Genomic DNA, 21,327 nt, shown 5'->3' with positions numbered 1-21,327 from the left:
CTTCTTCTGTACTTAATGGATTACCACCTATGTGGTAATTTGTGGGCACTTTGTTTTGCCAAAGGGATGACTATACACTTTTTGGCGTTTAGCTTGAGGCCATGGCTCTGGCACCAGTTGTCTGTTTCTATGAGGCCCTTTTGGAGGATGCTTGTGTCAGCTGGAGAGTTGATTATGGCACCCAGTTTGCAGTCCTCTGCGAACTTGGTCAGCCACAGTCCTTCCGTGTTGGCCTGTACCTCCGAGAAATATATACCGAACAAGAGAGGTCCCAGGGCTGAGCCTTGTGGGATGCCACTTGTAACTGGTTTGGAGTCTGACATGGCTCCAGCAATTGTAACCATGTGGGTTCTGTCCTTGAGCCAGTTTGCAACCCATCTAGTGACATAGGGGTTTATATTTAAGCTGGTGAGCTTATCTATAATGCCCGAGTGGGGTATTTTATCGAAGGCTTTTGCGAGGTCCAGGTAGGCTGTGTGGACCACCTTCCCCTCCTCAATGGCCTTGGTGACTGTTTCAAAGAAATCGACCAGGTTTAAGAGGCAGGATCTGCCCTTAACAAAGCCGAACTGGGTAGGATCCAGTGTCTGTAGGTCCCCAATATCTTTATTTATGAGGTCCATGATGATCCTTTCCATAACTTTGCAGACCAAGCTAGTCAGGCTTATGGGGCGATAGTTTCCAGGATCCGTTGAGGCACCACCTTTGTGGAGAGGGGCCACTGTTGCTGTACGCCTCTCTTTGGGTACATATCCTGTAGTAAGGCTGAGATTAAACAGTAGTTTTATGTTTGGGTTTAGCTCTTCTTGGAGTTCATGTAGGATGCAGCCCGGGACACTGTCTGGTCCCCTTGATGCTGTGTTTGTTTTTTGCTTTGGAGAGGGTGGCTCTTACTGAACATCTGAGATGTCAGGGGGGCAGCACTCCGCTGGGATAGATATTTGCCCTTTTGGTGGGGGGGGGGGAGTTTGCGCTGAACCTGTCGGCTAGGATGTTGGCAATGTCTGTGGGTTCGGTGTATTTTTTGTCATTTTGGACTAATTCTGAGCATATCTGGGAATTCCCACCCAGGTTCCTAACATAACTAAAGAAAGCCTTGTGATTATCCTTAGTGTCCTGTGCAATTTTTCTCTCGAAGCTGGCCTTAGACGATTTTATGAGTGCCTGTAGTTTTTTGCTAATACTGATCAGAGATGCCTTCCCTTTTTGGGATTTTGCTCTATCATGTAGTAGCTTCCTCCTTCTATTGTATAGTTTGATTATGGCTGGGGTCCACCAGACTGCCTTTGGAGGATTGGTTCTTGGTTTTATTTGGGATTGCATGATCCATGCATTTCTGAAGGTGTTCATAGAATGCGTTTATAAAGGATTCTGCAGTCTGGGCCGTATTTTCCACAGTTCCGGGGGCTTTGAAGGATTCCACCTTGGTTTTGAGGAGTGTGAAATTTGCTTTAGAGAAGTTTTTCACTGTGGTTTTCTGGGCAGGGGGTGGGGTCGGGATGTGAATATCCAGTGAGATTAGTTTATGGTCTGATCTTACCAGTGAGGGATACACTTCTGGTCTGGAGCATAGAGTCCCCATGTTGGTGATGATCAGGTCCAGTATGTTTTCCCCTCTTGTGGGAGTGGTAACAAGTTGTACCATAGCATTTGAGTTTATAAATTCTAGGAACCTTTGGGCTAGGGTGTTGGAGCTAGAGTAATGTTCCCAGTCTATGTTTGGGTAGTTGAAGTCGCCCAATATAATGGTGTTTGAAGAGACCTTCATATTTTCCAGTGTTCTCAGGAAGGCCGAGTGGGGTTCCTGGGTTTGGGAGGGTGGTCTGTAGCAGGCTATAAACTGGAAGGCAGTTTTACCCACTGTTAGTTGCACATGGATAGTCTCTGATGCTTCGTGCTGTGCCGCCAACATGGAGGTGTGGGTATCTTTGACGAATATTGATACTCCCCCTCCTTTTGTGGTTCGGTCCAAGTTTTGGGCCCGAAAAGCATGGTATGAGGTATAACCTGGTAGTGCTGGGGTGCTCCCGGGATCCTTGAACCAGGTTTCTGTTACTGAGCAGATATCGATGTTCTCCGTGCTAAGGAGAGTTTAGAGTGCGTGCATCTTGAGGTTTAGACTTCTGGCGTTGAGTAGCATTACTCTTAGTTTCTTATCCCTTGTGATACCTATGGAGGTGGGTTTGTCTTTTGAGCCTTGCCTAAAAAAGGCACTATGGGGGTAGCAAGAGCCTTTGCCAATATCCGAAAGCCCAGGGGTGACAGGTGCAAGCCGTCCCTAGCGAAGCATCGTGGCTTGTCGAGCATGTCATCCCAGGCTGACAGGCATTGGATCCCCTTTGAATGACACCAATACTTAAGTCAATTATTGAAATTGATCATCTTGTCTTCATATTGTGGTATCATTCTTGGTGAGGGTAAGATGCTACTCAAGGTCAGGGTCATACCGGCCTGGGCTACATGCTCAGAGAGCTCCTCTATGTCTCTTTTCATGTAGTCCAGGGAGGTACGTCTCAGGTCATTCACACCAGGAAACTAAGGATGTTATGTGATCCTATCTCGCCTACATTCTGAATGATGGGTTCGGAGCCGATCCCTCGGCTCCGACTCGGCACGCTTATGCCAAAGAGCGAAGTCTCTTATTGGCTGAGCTTACTATATCCCAGGATGCACCACTACCAGTCCCCCAGATCTCGTTTGCCGCTTCCCTGCGAAGGCGTGGTCTCGAGCTGGCTGGGCTGAGTAGCTTTTATTAACTACTTTTCTGTCAGTTTTTTGCTGTTTTTTGGTCACAAAAGCTGTTTTAACGGCTATCGCTTCTTTGTGTACGTTTGGATTGTGAAGATTGTTGTGTGTGATTGGGTTGAGTTTGTTTTATTTACCTTACATCCAGGGCCTTCCCAGACGGTCAACCTTTGAAAACCTTTCAGGGTCTCTAGTCTACAGTAGTTGAGAGTTCCCTGTCATTTACAGCTAGTGTTTGTGTTAAACTTTAACTATAAGCTTAGATTTATCACAAGCAAATCTATAGTTGTTTGAATTCCTGTCAAAGAATTGTTTAACATCATGTCTCAAACCCCTAGGCCTTCGGGCTTTAAAAAATGTTCGAAATGTGGTTTTAAGATGTCTATTACTGACGATCATTTGCTCTGTGTATATTGTCTAGGGCAAAGCACTTGCAGGAGTCATGCAGCGTATGTCACGCTTTTTCCTCAAGGGTCCTCCAGGAGAGGAAAAATAAATTGATTCTTAAGGGGTTAATTAAACCCTCTTTTGAAGAAGCCTTGGCATCCTCTCCGGCTCCTGCCAAAAAGAAAAGGGCTTCGGTTCCGACCAGTCCGTCGGATCCGACTGCCAAGAGACCTAGGCAGGCCTCTCCTTCGGCTCCAAAGACTTTGGAGCCGAGGTCGGAACGGTCTGCCTCGATGCCACCAGTATCGACTCCTCAGGCTTCGGAGCCGATGGCTGGGGCATCGAGGCGGGTCACCTTCGGCTCCACTGCTCTCGGAGCAGACAAGGGTCGCCCGCTCAGACACTTCCTCCTCGGCGAAGTCTACCTCGGCACCGATGGAATCTGGTGTGAGTATTCCCTCAGCGCCGATTCTCATCGAGTCGCCTCGAGCCGGTCCCCTAGTCCCTTGGGGCCGATGGAGAGGCCTTCTCGAACCCGTTCTGTTTCCTCTCGGTCTTGAGGATGTCGGATTCTGATATAGACAGGGTGCTCCAAAGACTGTTCCAGTCCCCAGTCTTCCAAAATTTGTTTCGGTTCCGACCCAGTTGGCTTCGGAGCCGATGACCATGGCCCACCCATTGCCATTCCTCCTCCGACTGCTTCGGCTCCGTGGAGCAGGTGCTGTTGGAGCCGGTGGAGATCTCAGGGTCGGCTCCGACCCTTACTCCAACCGGGCCCTCGGGTCCGAGTTTGGTACTGGACTTCTTCGGCTGGACCCGAGGGTGATGTTTCGGGACCTATGCTTTCGGTTCGAGCCTCCCTCTCGGTGCTTGACTGCGGGACTTCCGTCGACTATCATGGCTCGGAGACCGGACACTCCCAGGATTCTGGGGTCCGGCTTTCAGGGCCATGAGGAGTGCCTTGGCCAAGTCCTCTTCGCCATCTCTCCGGTTTTACCAGCACCTTCCCTGGGCGTGGAGACTGGGTCTTTGGCAGTTCCCTGTCCGTAACCAGCGGAGCCCGAGGCCTGAGGTTACCCCAGTGGGGTTCCCTCCTCCTGAGGGTTCTTCGGAGTTGTCTTCAGAGGAACCCCAAGGAAGAGATCGTGCAAGAGGAAGCACGTGGACTCCCCGAGTCTATTACATCGGACACTGATATGGATGATGCGGAGGGGTCCCAGTCGTCCTCGGATGATGTCTCATTTGCAGACATCTTAGAGATCCTCAAACAACGAGGCGGCTGTATATGCAAACCCCCGTCTGCTGACGAATCAGTGCTCCTCAAGGCCTTTGGGGCTCAGCCCTCCGCCTCCTGGGTGTCTCCGCCCTTGACGAGCTTCTGGATTTAGTTTGTCGAAGGCGTGGGAACATCCAGATACCGTGGAACCAGTCCCTTCTCGTCCAAATAAATTTTTATCTGCTCCCCGAGAAGGAGTTCCTTACTAAAGGCGTGGCTGTAGATGCCATGGTGGTGGCATCTGCTACACAACAGGACGTGGCAGAGGCTTCAACGTCTATCCATCCACCTAATAAGGAGTCTAGGAGTATGGATAGGTTCGGGAAGCGCACCTTGACTTCAGCCGCCTTTACCTTAAGGTCTCTGAATTACTTGGCACATTTTACCAGGCTTCAGAGGGATCTGGTCAAGGAGTTGTCAGATTCCCTCGGGTAACCTACCTGAGCAGCTAGCCCAGTCGGTTAGCTCTCAGTTGGCTATCCTTACGTCAATTTCTAACTCGTCCATGAGGCTCATTTCCTATGCGGCCGAAGGGGGTAGAGCGGCAGGCACAGGCGTGGCTCTACGTGACAAGCCTGGCTCCGCTTGTGTCAGTTCTTGGAGGCCTTCAAGTCTTCCTTCGCCGCTCCCTTTGATGGGTCCTCATTGTTTGGACCCAAGGTGAAAGACACCCTTACCCGCTGTGAGCAAGAGGGAAAAACGTTATCTGCCGTAGGGGCCCGTTATTCCACTCCCTTCGGCCTTACCCCAAGGCCAAAGGAGGGGAAAATGTGGTTCGAAAATCTGCAAGTTTTTCCCCCAACAGCAGGAAGAGTCCCCGTCCAGACGCAGAGGGGCGGGAAATTTTTCAGGGAGACGCCGTCCCAGAGGCGGCAGAGGGCCCCGCAATTCTGGAGACCGCGAGTCCTTTCGTGGCTCTTCAGCCTCCCACACGACATGAGGGATTGCCCAGCTGTGCTGCTCCGGAGCCAGTCGGGTGTCGTTTTGCCAAGCACCTAAAAGCCTGGGAGTCAATCACTCAGGACAGATGGGTGGTTCGGATCATTGCCGGAGGTTACACCATCCCATTCAAAGACTCACCCCCTCCGTCCAAGAGAATCCCGGACCCACCACCCAGTCAAAGGGAAATAGCAGCCGCAGAAGCTTTAAAGCTGCTAGAAAAAGGAGTCATCCAACCGGTCCCCACAGACCAGATCGGATCAGGAAATTACTCCAGGTTCTTTTTAGTGCCAAAAAAGACAGGGGACCTGAGACCAATATTGGATCTCAGCAGACTGAACCAATCCGTCACGAAATCCAGATTCGAATGGTCACGTTACAATCCATTCTCCCGTTGTTGGAGAAGGATGTTTGGATGTGCTCCATAGACCTCAAGGACGCCTATTATCACATACCGATACATCAGGCGTCCAGAAGGTATCTGCGCTTCAGCCTGGGAGTCAGTCATTACCAATTTTGTGCTCTGCCCTTTGGTCTCACCACAGCCCCCAGGGTGTTCACCAAGTGTTTGGCAGTAGTGACGGCTCACCTGAGAAGTCTTGGATTCCAAGTGTTTCCCTATCTCGACGACTGGCTCCTGACTGCCACCACCAGGCATCTACTAATGGACAACCTCAAAGCCACCATCCTCCTGGGTGTTTCCCTAGGGATTACATTCAATTGGTCAAAGTCTGTCTTGCTGCCCTCTCAACGCATAAAGTTTATAGGAGCAGAGATAGACTCAAGATTGATCTTGGCGTCTTTCTTCCTGCCGAAAGGATCCGAACTTTACAGGGCCAAGTTCAAGCTCTGATCTCGAGATCCAAAGCCCCAGCCAGGATGGTCCTACAGGTTTTAGGCTCAATGTCTGCCACGGTTCTTTTAGTTCCTCTAGCAAGATTACACATGAGGATTCTTCAGTGGCTCTTGTCAACTCAATGGTCCTTTCAGGATCTTCCCCTCAATCATCACATCATGATTACGGACATATGCAAAAGGGACCTTCGCTGGTGGCTTCAGACATCCAACTTGGATCTAGAAAACCCTTTGTTCTCCCTCCGGTGGTTACCCTGACGACAGATGCCTCCCAGATAGGGTGGGGGGGGCATTGTCTGGGCAGGCTAGTTCAGGGCTCTTGGCTTCCGGAAGAAGCTCCTCTCCACATCAACGTGTTGGAGATGAGGGCTGTACTTCTATCCCTACAGGCCTTACACAAGTTTCTTCCTCAGGGCATCATCGCCATCCACACAGACAACATGTCGGTGGTTTGGTATCTGAACAAACAAGGAGGGACCAGATCGTATCCCTTTGCAGAGAGGCCATGAGAGTGTGGGAATGGGCTGTAGCTACCAACCGCTTCTTGGTAGCGACCCACATCCCGGGAAAGTCAAATGTATTGGCGGACAAATTAAGCAGGACAATTCTCTCTCCTCACGAATGGTCTCTAAACCGCACAGTAGCAGCCCAGGTTTTCAAGAGATGGGGGACGCCGTGCTGCGACCTATTTGCAACTCCACAAAACACCAAGTGCCGAAGGTTCTTCTCCTTGATTCCACATCAGGAAGTACCAGCCATGGATGCTCTAGCACTACCTTGGCCAACAGGGCTACTTTATGCCTTTCCTCCAATTCCACTCCTTCCCAAAGTTATTCAAAAAGCTTCTCAACTAGGGTCTTCAATGATTCTGATTGCCCCATACTGGCCTCGTCAGATATGGTTTCCTTACCTGAAAAAGCATGCAGTGGACGATCCGTGGACCTTTGACCTGATCCCGGATTTGCTAATCCATCAGTCGGGACATTGGCATCAGTCCCTTCAATCTCTGAAATTGACAGCTTGGCTCCTCCACTTCCAACCTTAGTTAGAAGTCACACACTAGACCCGGAAGTAGTTCACATTTTATCTCCGGCCCACAAACCCACCACTAACAAATTGTACCTCAGTAAGTGGAAGAGGTTTGCTATCTGGGCTCAACTCAAGGGCTTAGACCCTATCACTGCTCCTGTCCCAGAGGTTTTGAAATTCTTAACATCCCTGTTTAATCAGGGATCTTCTGTCTCAACTATTAAAGTTCAACTAGCTGCTATCTCTAAATTCCATGAATCCACGGATCCTCCTTTGATGAGCAACAGACTATGCAAAACGTTCATTAAAGGTGCGAGTCTGTTAAGACCACCAGTTTTTCATCCTGCACCTCCGTGGGATCTTGATTTGGTACCAGCGCATTAACATCTCCCCTTTGAACCGGCTGCTACATGCGAATTAAAATATCTGTCTTGGAAAACGGCATTCTTAGTGGCTATTACTTCTGCAAGAAGAGTCTCAGAGCTTCAAGCCCTGTCTATTAAACCACCGTACTTGATTTTCCACAAGGATAGAGTATCACTTAGGCCTAATCCATCCTTTGTCCCAAAGGTCTGCTCTAGTTTCTGTCTTCAACAATCTCTAGAACTACCAGTTTTCTTTCCAAAATTCTCTAATGAAGCAGAATACACTCTCCATAAATTGGATGTTCACAGGCAATTACGCTTCTATTTAGACAGGACTCAGCAACCGTAAGTCAGACCAGTTGTTTGTGTCCTTCTCAGATAATAAATTGGGCCAAACCATCACAAAAGCTACAATCTCAAAATGGATCAGAGATTGCATAACTCAGGCCTATTCTTCTTGAATAAACATCTTACATCATCTATCAAAGCTCATTCTACCAGAGCTATGGCTACTTCTATAGCCTTTCATTCCAAACTCGCTATTTCGAAATTTGTGCTGCGGCTACTTGGTCCAACCCGCACACTTTCATTTCCCACTACAAATTGGATGTGGCATCTAAAGGACGAGCATCATTTGGTTCCACGGTACTCAGGAGTGTTTTCCAGTGAGCCACCCAGGATTCAGGTGCTAGGACGCTGTCCCATCATTCAGAATGTAGGCGAGATAGGATCACATAACATCTTTTAGTTATGTACTCACCATAACTTCAGATGTTTGGGATCCATCTCGCTACATTCCTGATACCCACCCTCCTTCCCCTGCCTTGCAGATCAGAAGAGATTGAACGGTTTTGAGTTCAACTGTTTTTATCTTGTTTCATCTGACGATGTTATATAAGCAGGGTATGCGTGTGTGCATGTATGCGGACAAACTAGATCTGGGGGACTGGTAGTGGTGCATCCTGGGATATAGTAAGCTCAGCCAATAAGAGACTTCGCTCTTTGGCATAAGCGTGCCGAGTCGGAGCCGAGGGATCGGCTCCGAACCCATCATTCAGAATGTAGGCGAGATGGATCCCAAACATCTGAAGTTATGGTGAGTACATAACTAAAAGTTTCTAACTAGTTTTTAGTTGTTCTGTTGTACCTTTTAATTATAAAGGTCAGGTAGAGTGCCTGACTATGTGATTTTATTGGGGATGGTAGTAAGTGTCCAGTATAAGACTAATAAAACAGTTGTTGCCATTGCAGTACTTGGTTGGAGTGGCAATGAGTTGAGAGAAATTATAAAGATTGAGAGAATAGTTGGAAGACCTATTTAGTGCAGCCCAGTTTATATTAACATCAGAAGTAAGATAGTTTCTAGTTTAATGTATTTTGATAACCAAGATAAAATGTCTTCATTTGCACTGTGGTTATTGTTTGTGGGGACAGATAAAGTTACAATACGCATGGATTTGTTTGGGTTTGGTTGAAGTTGGGTGATTAGTATTTGTGTACTGGAAAATTTAGGGATGCTATTTGGTAGAGGTGGAAACTGAGATTGTTTTTATGCATTATTGCTACATGACCTGCACTTCTGATATACGACCTGCACGTCTGCTTTCCCAGACTAGTCTAAACATACTGTAACGGGGAGTGGAGAGTAATCGAAGCATGTGCTTAAGCTGTTATGTTGCAGAGGTCCTGGGTATTTAGGTTAAAACATTTTAAGGGATTATTAGCTGTGCTACTTTAAATGATTTAAGCTTTTGGTAGTGGAAAAATTGTAATTATATCTATCAACATTTTAAGTCACTTCTGCTGTGTACCAAAATGGAACATGGACAGTACAGAATGCATAGCTGTAGTACAGTGAAAAGATAAAATAAAACAAAACTTGTTTTACCCGTTGCAAAAAAAAAAAAAAAAAAGTATTTTATTGAGCAAGCTGTTTTTAATAAAGCACATTAAGAATGCTGATTTTCTGTTCTGAGAAATGGAGCAGTTGTGGGGTTACAGTAGAGCAGGTGCCTCTTTCTCTTATACTCGATGCTTGCCCTGCTTCGGAAGATCCCATGGTTATGATTTTCAGGGGCTCTATGTCTAAGTCTTTTGTCTTGAGTCTTGAAACAGCTGATGTTATGTAGTCCAGTCTCGCCTACATTCTTACCCATGAGTTCGGAGCCAAATATTGGCTCCGACTCGGCCAAACCTTTCTAGCTCGAAGTCTTCTATTGGCTGGGCTAAGAAGGTATCCCATGCTGTACTGCTCCATATCCCCAGATCTTGTTTGCCGCTCGTGTAGCTCGGACGTGGTTTTGCTCTTGGCTGTGGATAAGTACCCTTTTTTCTAATTCTTCTGAGAAAATTTGTTGCAAACAAAAGCTATTTTAATAGCTATTTCTATTTGGTGTTGTTTTGAGTTTTTCTGTAGCTGTTCTAACGGGCTAGGCCCGTTTCAGTTAGAGGACCTAGTCCATCCCCTTCTTGTCCCTTTGTTTGTTTTCAGTATCTAAAACCGTTTGAGTTAGAGGTTTTAGTGTCCGTCTCCCCTTCTGTATGCGAGTTGGTCTAAAAACCGTTTTAGTTAGAGGTTTTTAGCTCTAGTCGTCTTAGTGTGTGTCCCTTCTGAGGATTGTGTGTGCTGTTGTTGTGGAAAGTTTGTTTCGCGCTTAGTGGTGTTTTATGTGACTGTAGTTGTTTTTCCAGTCAGACAGTGACTTGTTCATTATATTGGTATTTGAGATTGATCTTTCAAAATGTCCAAAGATTCCAAGGAGCACAAACCTTCGGGTTTTAAAAAGTGCTCTAAGTGTGGTTACAAGATGTCCATCACCGATGGACATTCAGTATGCGTTTATTGTCTGGGAGCAATCCACCTGCAGGAGTCCTGCAGCTTCTGCCATGCTTTTAGTCCCAGGGGGCTCCAAGAAAGAAAGAATAAGTTAATTCTTAAGGGACTCTTGAACCCCTCGTTCGAAGAGGCCATGGATTCTGCTTCCAGTTCAAAACCAAAATCCACAAAATCTAAAAAGAGATCTCTGGCTCCTTCAGTCTCCTCGGAGCCACCAGAGAAAGTTATAAAACTAGCTTCGACCTCCTCGGCTCCACTGTCCTCGAGTCCGCAGGAAGTGTTGGTGTTGATAGAACCGGCGTCGGCTCCAGTTATATTGGAACGTCTTCGGAGCCAATCTCCCAGTACTAGACTAGTGTCACCTGAGAGGAGATCCCGATCTCCCTCCCTGTCCTCCAAATCCTCCAGGACACTTTCAGATGTGGATGTCGATAGGGTGGTGCAGAGGCGCCTTCAGTCACCGGTTTTGGCAAAATTGTTCTCGGCTCCGTCCCAGTCGGCTCCGAAGCCTATCCCGATACCTTTGATTATTCCTCCTCTGAGCACGTCTGTTTTCGGAGCCGGAATGTTCCACTCCATGTGATGTTCCTAGATCGGTTCCGATGGCCCCTCGGGGCTTATCGGTGCCGACGTCAGCTCCGACCCCATTGGCGCCGTCCACGGGGTTCGGGATTCTTCAGTCGGGCCCGAGGGGGACACCTCGGGACACATTCCGGTTCCTAGTCTCCCGCTCGGTGCCTCGGCTCGAGGAACCCCGACTCCTGTCATGGTCTCGGAGGCTGGCTAGTCCTCAGACTCGGGGGGGGGGTGGCCTTTGAGGCCATGCGGAGTGCGCTGGCCAGATCTTCAGCCACATCATGCTGGTTGGTCATTCTGTCCCTTACCACTCCGGAGAGAGCCTCTGATCACGTATCTGTAGACAGCGGAGCCCCAAGGCCTAGGGATACCCCCACGAGTGGTCCCCAAGTTTCTGAGGTCCCCTTAGAATTCTTGCCTGAGGAGCCCCCTAGAAAGGAAACGTGCAAGAAGAAGCACATAGACTCCCAGGATGAGTCTCTCACCTCAGATACTGACATTGAGGAATCGGAGGGGTCCCCCAAGTCATATGTTTCTTTCTCCGACATCCTGGAGATATTGAAACAAAGAGGTGACTGGCCATCCAAAGCCCCCTCCGAGGAGGAGTCGGTCTTCCTGAAGGCCTTTGGTGCTCAGCCCTCCACCTCCTGGGTGTCCCCACACTTCGAGCTCCTGGATTTCATTTGTTGGAGGGTGTGGGAGAACCCTGATTCTGTGGAACCCGTACCCAGGAGACCCAATGCATTTCTGTCTGCTCCCCTGGGTAAGGACTTTTTGTCTAAAGGAGTCCCTGTGGATGCCATGGTGGTGGCGGCGGCCACACAGAAGGAAGTAGCCGAGACTTCTTCCTCCGTCCATCCTCCTAACAGGGAGTCTAGGACCATGGACCAGTACGGGAAGCATACCCTCTTGTCAGCAACCTTTACCTTACGGTCGCTGAACTACCTGTCTTATTTTTCTTGGCTCCAGAGAGATCTCCTCAAGGAGTTAGGAGATACTCTTGCAGGTAACGTGTCTGAGGAGGTGGCCCAGATGGTTAACGCCCAGGTGTCTACCCTCAATTCCATCGTTAACTCCTCCATGCGGCTCATTTCATATGCAGCTGAGGGAGCGAGTAGGGCAGCAAGCTCAGGAGTCACCCTTAGAAGGCAAGCCTCCCCCTCAATGCCAAATGCAGCAGCTACTTCACGCTGATCCCCCCACAGGGGGAGTCACCCAGGGACGCTCTAGTCCACGATTGGCCCTCCGGTCTGCTTTATGCTTTCCCTCCATTTCCCTTGCTGTCAAAAGTGATTCAGAATGCGCAATCCTTGGGAAGCAGAATGATTCTAATTGCTCCACACTGGCCTCGTCAAGTCTGGTTCCCCTTTCTCCATCCCTACATTGTGGTACGCACCTTGGACTCTGACACAACCAGACTTACTGACACACATGTCGGGACAGTTCCACCCTCTCTGCTAACCCTCTGGTTGACAGCCTGGCTACTCCACTTCCGTCATTAGTTAGGCTTCATCACTTTTCACCTGAGGTAGTTTATATTTTATCTTCCTCTCATAAGCCCTCTACTAGGAAGATTTATTCTAGCAAATGGAAGAGGTTTTCTATTTGGGCTCATACCCAAGGAATTGACCCTTGCACCGCCCCAATTGCTTCAGTCTTGGAGTTTTTGTCTATGCTCTTCCAGCAGGGCTCAGCATCCGCTACAATTAAAGTTCAGTTGGCAGTGATTTCTAATTTTCATTTTGCTAATGAGCGTAGTCTGATGGCTCACAGACTCTGTAAGGCTTTCCTGAAGGCACTCTGTTACTCCATCCTCCGGTCTCAGAACCGATCATGCCCTGGGATCTAAATTTTGTTCTGCAAGCCCTTACTTCACCACCCTTTGAGCCTGCAGCTACCTGTGACTTAAAATTCTTGACCTGGAAAACTGCCTTTTTAATAGCCATCACATCGGCCAGACGAGCTTCAGAAATTCAAGCTCTTTCTATCAAACCTCCATACTTTATCTTTCATAAAGACAGGGTTTCTCTTAGACCAAACCCTTCCTTTCTTCCTAAAGTGGCGTCCATATCTAATCTTAATCAATCTATTGAGTTGCCAGTGTTTTTTTCCCATTTTTCAAACAAGGCAGAATTTAAATTTCATCAGTTGGATGTACACAGACAGTTACGTTTCTATCTGCACCGAACCAAAGATCTCCGAAAATCTGATCAACTGTTTGTCTCCTTTTTGGAAAACAGAATTGGGTCCCCTGTCTCCAAAATCACCCTATCCAGATGGATATCAAATTGCATCTCTTTCACTTACTCCTCAGGAGGTAAGGACCTACCGTTTCCGGTCAAGGCTCACTCTACTCGGGCTGTATCTACATCTACAGCCTATCAAGCCAGATTGTCTATGGATGATATTTGTGCGGCAGCTACCTGGGCATCTCCTCACACATTTGTTACTCATTGCAAGCTAGACATGGTGTCTAGGGGCAGGTCTTCCTTTGGTTCCACAGTACTCAGGAGTATCTTCCTCTGAGCCTCCCAGGATATAGGTGCTGGGGACGCTGTCCCATGGGTAAGAATGTAGGCGAGATTGGACTACATAACATCAAGAAGTTATGTACTCACCATAACGTTCGATGTATGTAGTCCATTTCACCTCACATTCTTACTTACCCTCCCACCTTCCCCCTTCCTGTAGGATCTGGAGATTAGGTCTGGTTTTTAGAGTTCCCTTCACCTTTAGTTTAGTCTTCTTTACTTGGATGTTGTTATGCATGGGGTATGAGTGTGTGTTCGCAGCAAGCTAGATCTGGGGATATGGAGCAGTGCAGCGTGGGATACCTTCTTAGCCCAGCCAATAGAAGACTTCGAGCTAGAAAAGTTTGGCTGAGTCGGAGCCGATATTCTGCTCCGAACCCACGGGTAAGAATGTGAGGCGAGACGGACTACATACATCGAACATTATGGTGAGTACATAACTTCTTGTTACAGAAGTGTTTACAGGAACAACTTATGTGGTAGTAAAACTGTGTTTTCTTATTGTTTTGCAGGAACAGTGCTTCATGGAGGGGGATGCCTAAGCTGGCAGCAGTTAATGTTTTCTCCACACCCTTTCGAAAGTACCAAGCAGCAGTTTGCACAGAGTTGAAAAAGCCTTTGCTCATTCAGGATATCCCGGCCTCTCCTCTGAAACCTAATGAGGTATAACAGTCTGTGTGTGTGTGTGTGTGTGTGTGTGTGTGTGTGTGTGTGTGTGTGTGTGTGTGTGTGTGTGTATCTATATCTATCTATATATATGTGTATGTGTGTGTGTGTGTGTGTATATCTATCTATATATATATATATATATATATATATATATATATGTGTGTGTGTGTATATATATATATATATATATATATATATATATATATATATATATATATATAAAATGGATGGATCTACTATATTTGGTCGAATTTAATTTGGTCGAAAATTATTTCAGTCAGTCCATTTCACTGAAACCTCATTTGACTGAATGCACATTTGGTTGAATTACATTTGGTCGAAAATGGTAATTAGCCCCTGCCCCACTGCAGTGCGTCCCTGGAGTAAGAATATAAAGTTGGGGTGGTGTGGGGGGTGAGGGGGGCGTAGCCCCCCACATAATTGCAGTTTATGCACTGTTATATACATTTGTATCCATTAAAAATACATTAAAACATATAACATCAGTAAAAACTGGTTGCAAACTGTGGGGGCTGTGCCCACCCCCCCCTAACTTTATATTCTCACTCCAGGGTCACACTGCAGTGGGGCAGAGGCTAAATACCAATTTTGACCAAATGTGCTTTCAGTCAAATGAGGTTTCAGTGAAGTGGGCTGCCTGAAATCATTTTCGGCCAAATGTAAGTGGCATACCGCCTGTTCAGGGGCGATCTGTGCCTGACGTATAAAGCCATGTCCAACCCGGAATTAATGGACATGCTGCACCTCAGAAAATCCAAATCCCATCGAGCTACGCGCTCAAGAGACTTGAACCTCAGCACTAAAATAAATAGGACATGCTGGAGGGACAGATTCATAACCCAGAGGCTCCCTTCACTCTGGAATAAAATCCCAGTCCAGGTTAGGCAGAGTCCCTAATTGACTCTCTTGAAAAGGAATCTTGATGAGTGGATGGGAGATCGTAGGTTTACCCCGGGTATCACTTCTGTGTCACTGTTAGACAGAGGCACAGTATACTAACCTCGAAAAAGGGCATAGCAAAATTAATTTAAAATGGGTGGCGAAAGCCAAACACATTCTGGCTAGGCTTATAAATGCCGTAGGGCAGATAGCCTAGTATGAACCTATAATTCGACTAAAAGCAGTAGAGCCATATATATATATATATATATATATATATATATATATATATATATATATATATATATATATATATATATATATATATATATATGTGTGTGTGTGTGTCTGTATATAATGTGTGTATGTGTGCACATGCATGTGTTGCCATATCTGTATATAATATGTATGTATATATCTATATATAGTATGTGTATGTGTGTGTGAGTGAGTTATGGTTATGTGACACTTGATTGCATTTGACTGACACACAAAAATCAGGTGATATAAACGACTGAAACTACATCTGATTCAAAGTATTTCACTTTTTTGAAAAGCCATTCTGTTGACAATTGTAGAACTATATAGATAGTATTGTTGCTGTCATTTTTGATAATGGGAGTTGTAAGGGAAGTGATTTTAGATGTTTTTTGTGTGGCTTGGCAAGGAGCACCATCGTGTTGTATCTCCTGATCTGCAGATGTTTGTTTTTTGGTTGAGTGCGTGAGGTGTTTTTTTGTTTTTTTTTTTCTCCATGGGTGTTCGACAGTGGAATTAATTATATGCAAGTAAGGGGGTGTGGAGGCTGCAGGGACGCTTGTCCCCCTACAGAAGAGCCTTTTAGGGTACATACATTATACAGAATGTTTTTGATGAAATTATTTTTCAGTCTAAGGTACTTTCCATCAAATGTAGCTTCAGTCGTTTATATCACCTGATTTCTTTGTCATTCTGACCCACACACATACACATATATATATATATATATATATATATATATATATATATATATATCTTTATTTATATAAAATTAGCACAGGGCGTGGTGGGAGCAGGGGGCGGGGGACTTGCCCCCTTGCAGGAAACAATGTTTTCATTGGTTTTTGTTTAAAAATTTTTTTCATATCCTGAGATTGTTGATTGGCACATGTGTAGCAGCATGTTGGCATTTGCAAAATTGATATTTCAGTGCTGACTTTGTTAATGTCAATATTTGGGAGTTTGGATCTGTATTAGTACACACACACACACACACACACACATATATATATATATATATATAATGTGTGTGTAAGCATACATATACACGTGTACGTGTATGTATGTACATATACACACACACACACACACATATATATATATATATATATATATATATATATATATATATATACACGCACATATATACATGTGTGTGTGTGCGTGTATGTATGTGTATGTATATATATATATATATATATATCTTCTTCTTCTTTCGGCTTTTCCCGGTTAGGGGTAGGGGTTGCCACAGCGGATCACCTGTCCGCTCATGATTAGCAGTGGAGTTTTACAGTGTCGATTTGCCAGCCCGGCGCCCAACCTTCCACAGAAGGCACACAGACACGCACTCACATCTAGGACCAATTTGGAGTGTCCAATCCACCTACTGCATGTCTTTGGGATGTGGGAGGAAACCGGAGCACCCGGAAGAAACCCACGCAACCATAGGGTGGACATGCCGACTCCGCACAGAAGGCACCCAAGCCGAGGATCGAACCGGAGAACCTTTTGCTGTGAGGCGACAATGCTAACCACTGCACCACCGTGGCTGCCAATATATATATATATATATATATATATATATATATATATATATATATATATATATATATATATATATATATATATATACACACACATGTACATATACGTAGGTACAACCACATAATGCACACAGATATCCATGGCTTATTTTGTTGTTCTTGTAATTATTTTGATGAGCAGTTGTATGATAAAGATTTCTTGCCCTCCATACTCTTTCCACCCTCCATATATGCCAGTCATCCATGCCTGTACTTTTTTCCCACTTTATTTTCTTTACTTCCACCATCCCTGGGGTGGCATCACTTATCAAATAATGATGTGAGCAGTGAGTATACCAAAATCCCATCTCTCTGAAGAGTGCTGATCTGGTGGATAGTGATGGCTGTGGCGCTGTTGAGTGGGTATGGGATGACACCCCTGGGATGGCTGCTGACGGTTGTCTGTTTTATTTTCTTCCTGATTTGCTGAGCAGTAGTTTCATGGTAATAATGTAGATTTCATTGCTGACATGTTGGTGTAGCTGCGTGTGAATAGGAGTGTTATTATTTCACGTCTTTTACAATGCCAGTGGCAGCCCATCCTGCTTGCTCACTCCCATTGCTTTTTCAGATTAATGACAGCAGGTCATTGTCAGTCTAGCTTTAACCTCTCTTTGTCTTGTTAGTTATCATGGCTTGTTCTTAACTTGACGTGGCAACATTTTAAGTATATTGATGTTGCATTAGTGTGTTTCTCTTCTGTCCTGTCAAGTGTTTCTGTTTATCCTATGGTGTTTGCTAGTTCAGTTACTGTTTTTGGTTAAAGTTATGGTTAGACCATTTGACTACATTTGGGGTTACCTTGTTTTAGTAATTTTGATAGTGCAGTGTTTCCATTGTTTGCCATAGGAGTAACATTGTTATTTCTTAAATTCCATTTTGAAGGTTCGAGTGGATATCCATTGCTGTGGAGTAAATTTGGGTGACATTCTTTCGTGTCAGGGTCAGTACCCAGAATGGCCACCACTACCATTTATCCCAGGTATGATGAACTTTTTTTTCTGAGTATGTCATGTCACCTTGCTGTCCTTAAGTATTGTATGTTCTGGAGGAGTTAAGACTTCTGAATTGGTGTCATCCACCTTCTTTGGTGGTGGTTTCTATTCAGCAATGGCCAAGACTCGTATTGCAAAGGATACCTGTGTCTTGGGAAGGGAAATAATGAAATGAAGGATATTTGAAGGATTATTTTTGGGGAGGGGGGTGTCCTATGATTAAGAAGACTGCAGTAACCAAAACTTTACAATGGAACTTATGAGAGTTGTCGTTTGTCTTTTCGGCTTTTCCAGGTTAGGGGGTCACCACAGTGGAACTCCGGTCCGCTAATGATTGGCAGTAGATTTTTTTATGGGGCCAAGTTGACAGCCCGACGCCCAGCCTTCAGCGAAGGTACGCCCATTCACGCATGTCTTTCGAACGCCACTCGACCGCAGGGAGGACATGCAGACTCCACACAAAAGGCACTCCAGCCGAGAATCGAACAGGAGAACCTCTTGCTGTGAGGCAACAATGCTACCTCTGCACCACCGCGGCTTAAGTGAGAAAACAAAAAAGTCTAAGCATAACATACACACACACACACACACACACACACACACACACACACACACACACACACGTGATCACTTTACAATGAAACTTATAAATGAGAGTGAGAAAACAAAAAAGTCTAAGCATAACACACATACACACTTGGGAAGAAATTGGCAGAGAGGAGGGTAACAGTTATAAGCCTGTGGATGTTGGTTATTGGAGACTGTATGGAAAACTTGGAATAGAAAGCACTAATGGATATTGCACATTTGTGAGTCTTTTAATAAGGCACTACACAGCACTGAGTTTTTTGTTAATCTGTTAATCAGGTAATTTCACAAGGTGCAAGTGCTTTCATTTCAGATGTAACCACCCCACAAGTTACAAGTTTGTGTTTTTCAAGGATTACCTTAGAGTAATAGTGTTGCTAAGTTTACTTGTTCAGAGTTGCATTTATGCAGATGGATCCGAAACACAAGAATGAGGACTACAGGAAGAAATGCATTATTAGCTTATAGCCTGTTTTTAAAGATGTCGTGAAAGCAACAAGAAGGGAAGATGGAGGGGAAAACTTGGAATCATGAGGGGGAAAGGGACCTTATTCAGGCAGCTAACAGAGGTGAAGAAAGAGTGAAAGCTTGTAATTTGGGAAAGAGAAAAAGGAGCCCTAGTTGGACAGCCAGTTTATATGATCTACAGTTTCAAACTGTTAGTAAACAGTGTTAGTAAACAGTATCTGGATTGGTAAAAGTCCCAGTGTTCTGATCACTGGCGTAATTAGTCACTGTCCTAATGAAACTGAAAGAATACAGAGAAAGACCAATACCCCAGTACATTATTTGATACATGTAGTCTTCAGCTGGGTATCTTCTGTCCACAGTTATTTTAACCATAAACTTTGCTTTCTTGTCTTATGCTTTTGCTAAAGGCTGTAATTTGTTTCTGTTACATAATCGTAACACAGTGCCATTCCTTCTTTGCTTGTGCACATGCACGCCCGTGTGTGTGTGTGTGTGTGTGTGTGTGTGTGTGTGTGTGTGTGTCCGTGTGAGAGTGTGTAGCATCTTCCATTCATGGATAATGTCATTAACTGTTTCCAATGCAGTACTGCTACCAAAAAAAACAGTAGTTAGCTTGCTGGGTGAGCGCTCCGCATAGTCTCACCCTTGTGAGTAAGATAAGTCCATTACTCCAAACCTCCCAGGATTTGTTCTGGATGTGCCAAATTACTCTGTAGCTCAGGAGAGTCTGGTATAACATTGCCTTTCCATCATTTGTATAAAACAAAATGTGGAGCATTGTCCTTTCATAAAACCTCTCCTGAGGTGAGGAGGTAGAAGCTGTTGGGGCAGTCAGCATCAGAACCTGGTCAAACTCCTCTCCTGAGTACTTGGCTTCTTTCTTAGGTTTATGGTTTCATAAGTATGTACTAGGATGATTGCCCTCATGGGCTAGTTTAAGCCTTGCCAGTTTCCTTTCCAAAGGTGAGAATTAAAGTCTGTATTTTTTTTGTCTGAGATGTAAACACCAGAATCATTATACCATCCCCATTTTTCCAGAAGGAATCAGGTAAAAAATGCACTGTGCCTTGAGCACTAAATATAATATCTACAAACATCATCCCCATGAACTTATTTGTCTAAATTTTAACCATTGGTTTACTCCAGGTTTTACCATTCCCACCCACTTCCTTATGTAGTTACTGAATCTCAGATGTAGTCTTGTGAACACTCTCTAATATACCAACTAATTAACCAGATATTGCCATTTAATCCATATTTGTATGTTACTTTCTGAAAAAATGTGACCTTCCCACAGTCCAATATCTGTCAACCCCTAGTAAGACCCAATTTGGCCGATCTCTTAAAGTGGTTGCCATGTCGTTTGTTAAATACACATTTTGTTGTCAGCCAGCATGTGTGTACAACAGTTTAGCAGTTTTTTCTGACCTTTGATTTGTCAACTATAACATTATAATGAAAGATTTACAGTAGTCATGGTTGTCCACCAGTGAAGTTACTATGTTTAAGTAAAGACAAATCCCCCCACATGAGAAAAACATATATTTAATTAATTTGCTTGTTTGTTTATCCTTTATTGGCCTGCTAGGATAGCAGCCTCTTTTCAGGGGAGACCAGAGGTGTTTTTTAATATTATTAGGAGAAATTTGTCCAGGGCATCAGGGATGTTCCCCTCTTCGCCATTGTTATGAGCGAGACCAAAGGGTTCTCGTCCAGGAAAAAAGAGGTCATTGTTACCCTCTACTCATCACTCATTAGACCCATTATAGAGTGCAACGCCCCTTTTGGAATGTACCTCACAAGACATCTGCAGCAGCTAGAAAGGCCACAGAAGTACCTCACAAAGAGGATTACTGGACTCAAACAAATGCCCTATACTGATCGCCTCAAAAAACTCCAGCTTTACTCCGTAGCATATCGCCTACTCAGAGGTGATCTCTGCCTAACACATAAAGCTATGTCAAACCCAGAGCTGTTGGACATGCTACACCTAAAGAGATCCCAATCCCTCTGAGCTACACGCTCTAGGGACCTAAACCTTATCACCACAATAAACAGGACATGCTGGAGGGATAGATTCCTATCCCAGAGACTTCCCATACTCTGGAACAGGCTATCCATCTATGTCAAGCAAAGTTCTTCATTAGCACTCTTCAAGAAAAATCTTGATGAGTGGATGGGAAATAGGAAATACACCCCGGGGATCACTTCTGTGTCTCTGCTCGTCAGTGGCATAGGAAAATAACTTTCTTGGGTGGCGTAAGCCGGGGAACCTTGTTGGCTAGGCTTGCATAGGCCCTTGGGCCGATAGCCTAGTACCTAGC

The 21,327-nt window shown here is 45.3% G+C and overlaps 1 protein-coding gene across 3 annotated transcripts in view; it reads left to right on the top strand.

Annotated features, from left to right (window-relative positions):
* LOC122813109 (quinone oxidoreductase-like protein 2) overlaps positions 1-21,327 on the top strand; it is a 666,821-nt gene that overhangs the window by 62,566 nt on the left and 582,928 nt on the right. For all 3 annotated transcript variants that reach the window (XM_044085237.1, XM_044085238.1, XM_044085236.1), the window contains exons 2-3: positions 14,052-14,202; positions 17,835-17,931. In XM_044085237.1, coding sequence (XP_043941172.1) covers positions 14,052-14,202; positions 17,835-17,931 — 248 coding nt within the window. The remainder of the gene's footprint in view (positions 1-14,051; positions 14,203-17,834; positions 17,932-21,327) is intronic.

Source organism: Protopterus annectens, chromosome 10.part0 (genome assembly GCF_019279795.1).
Source record: "Protopterus annectens isolate FY-2018-M chromosome 10.part0, PAN1.0, whole genome shotgun sequence".
Taxonomy (NCBI): Eukaryota; Metazoa; Chordata; order Ceratodontiformes; family Protopteridae; genus Protopterus; species Protopterus annectens.
Note: the sequence above shows the minus strand (reverse complement) of the source record. Positions and strands in the feature narration are given on the sequence as shown.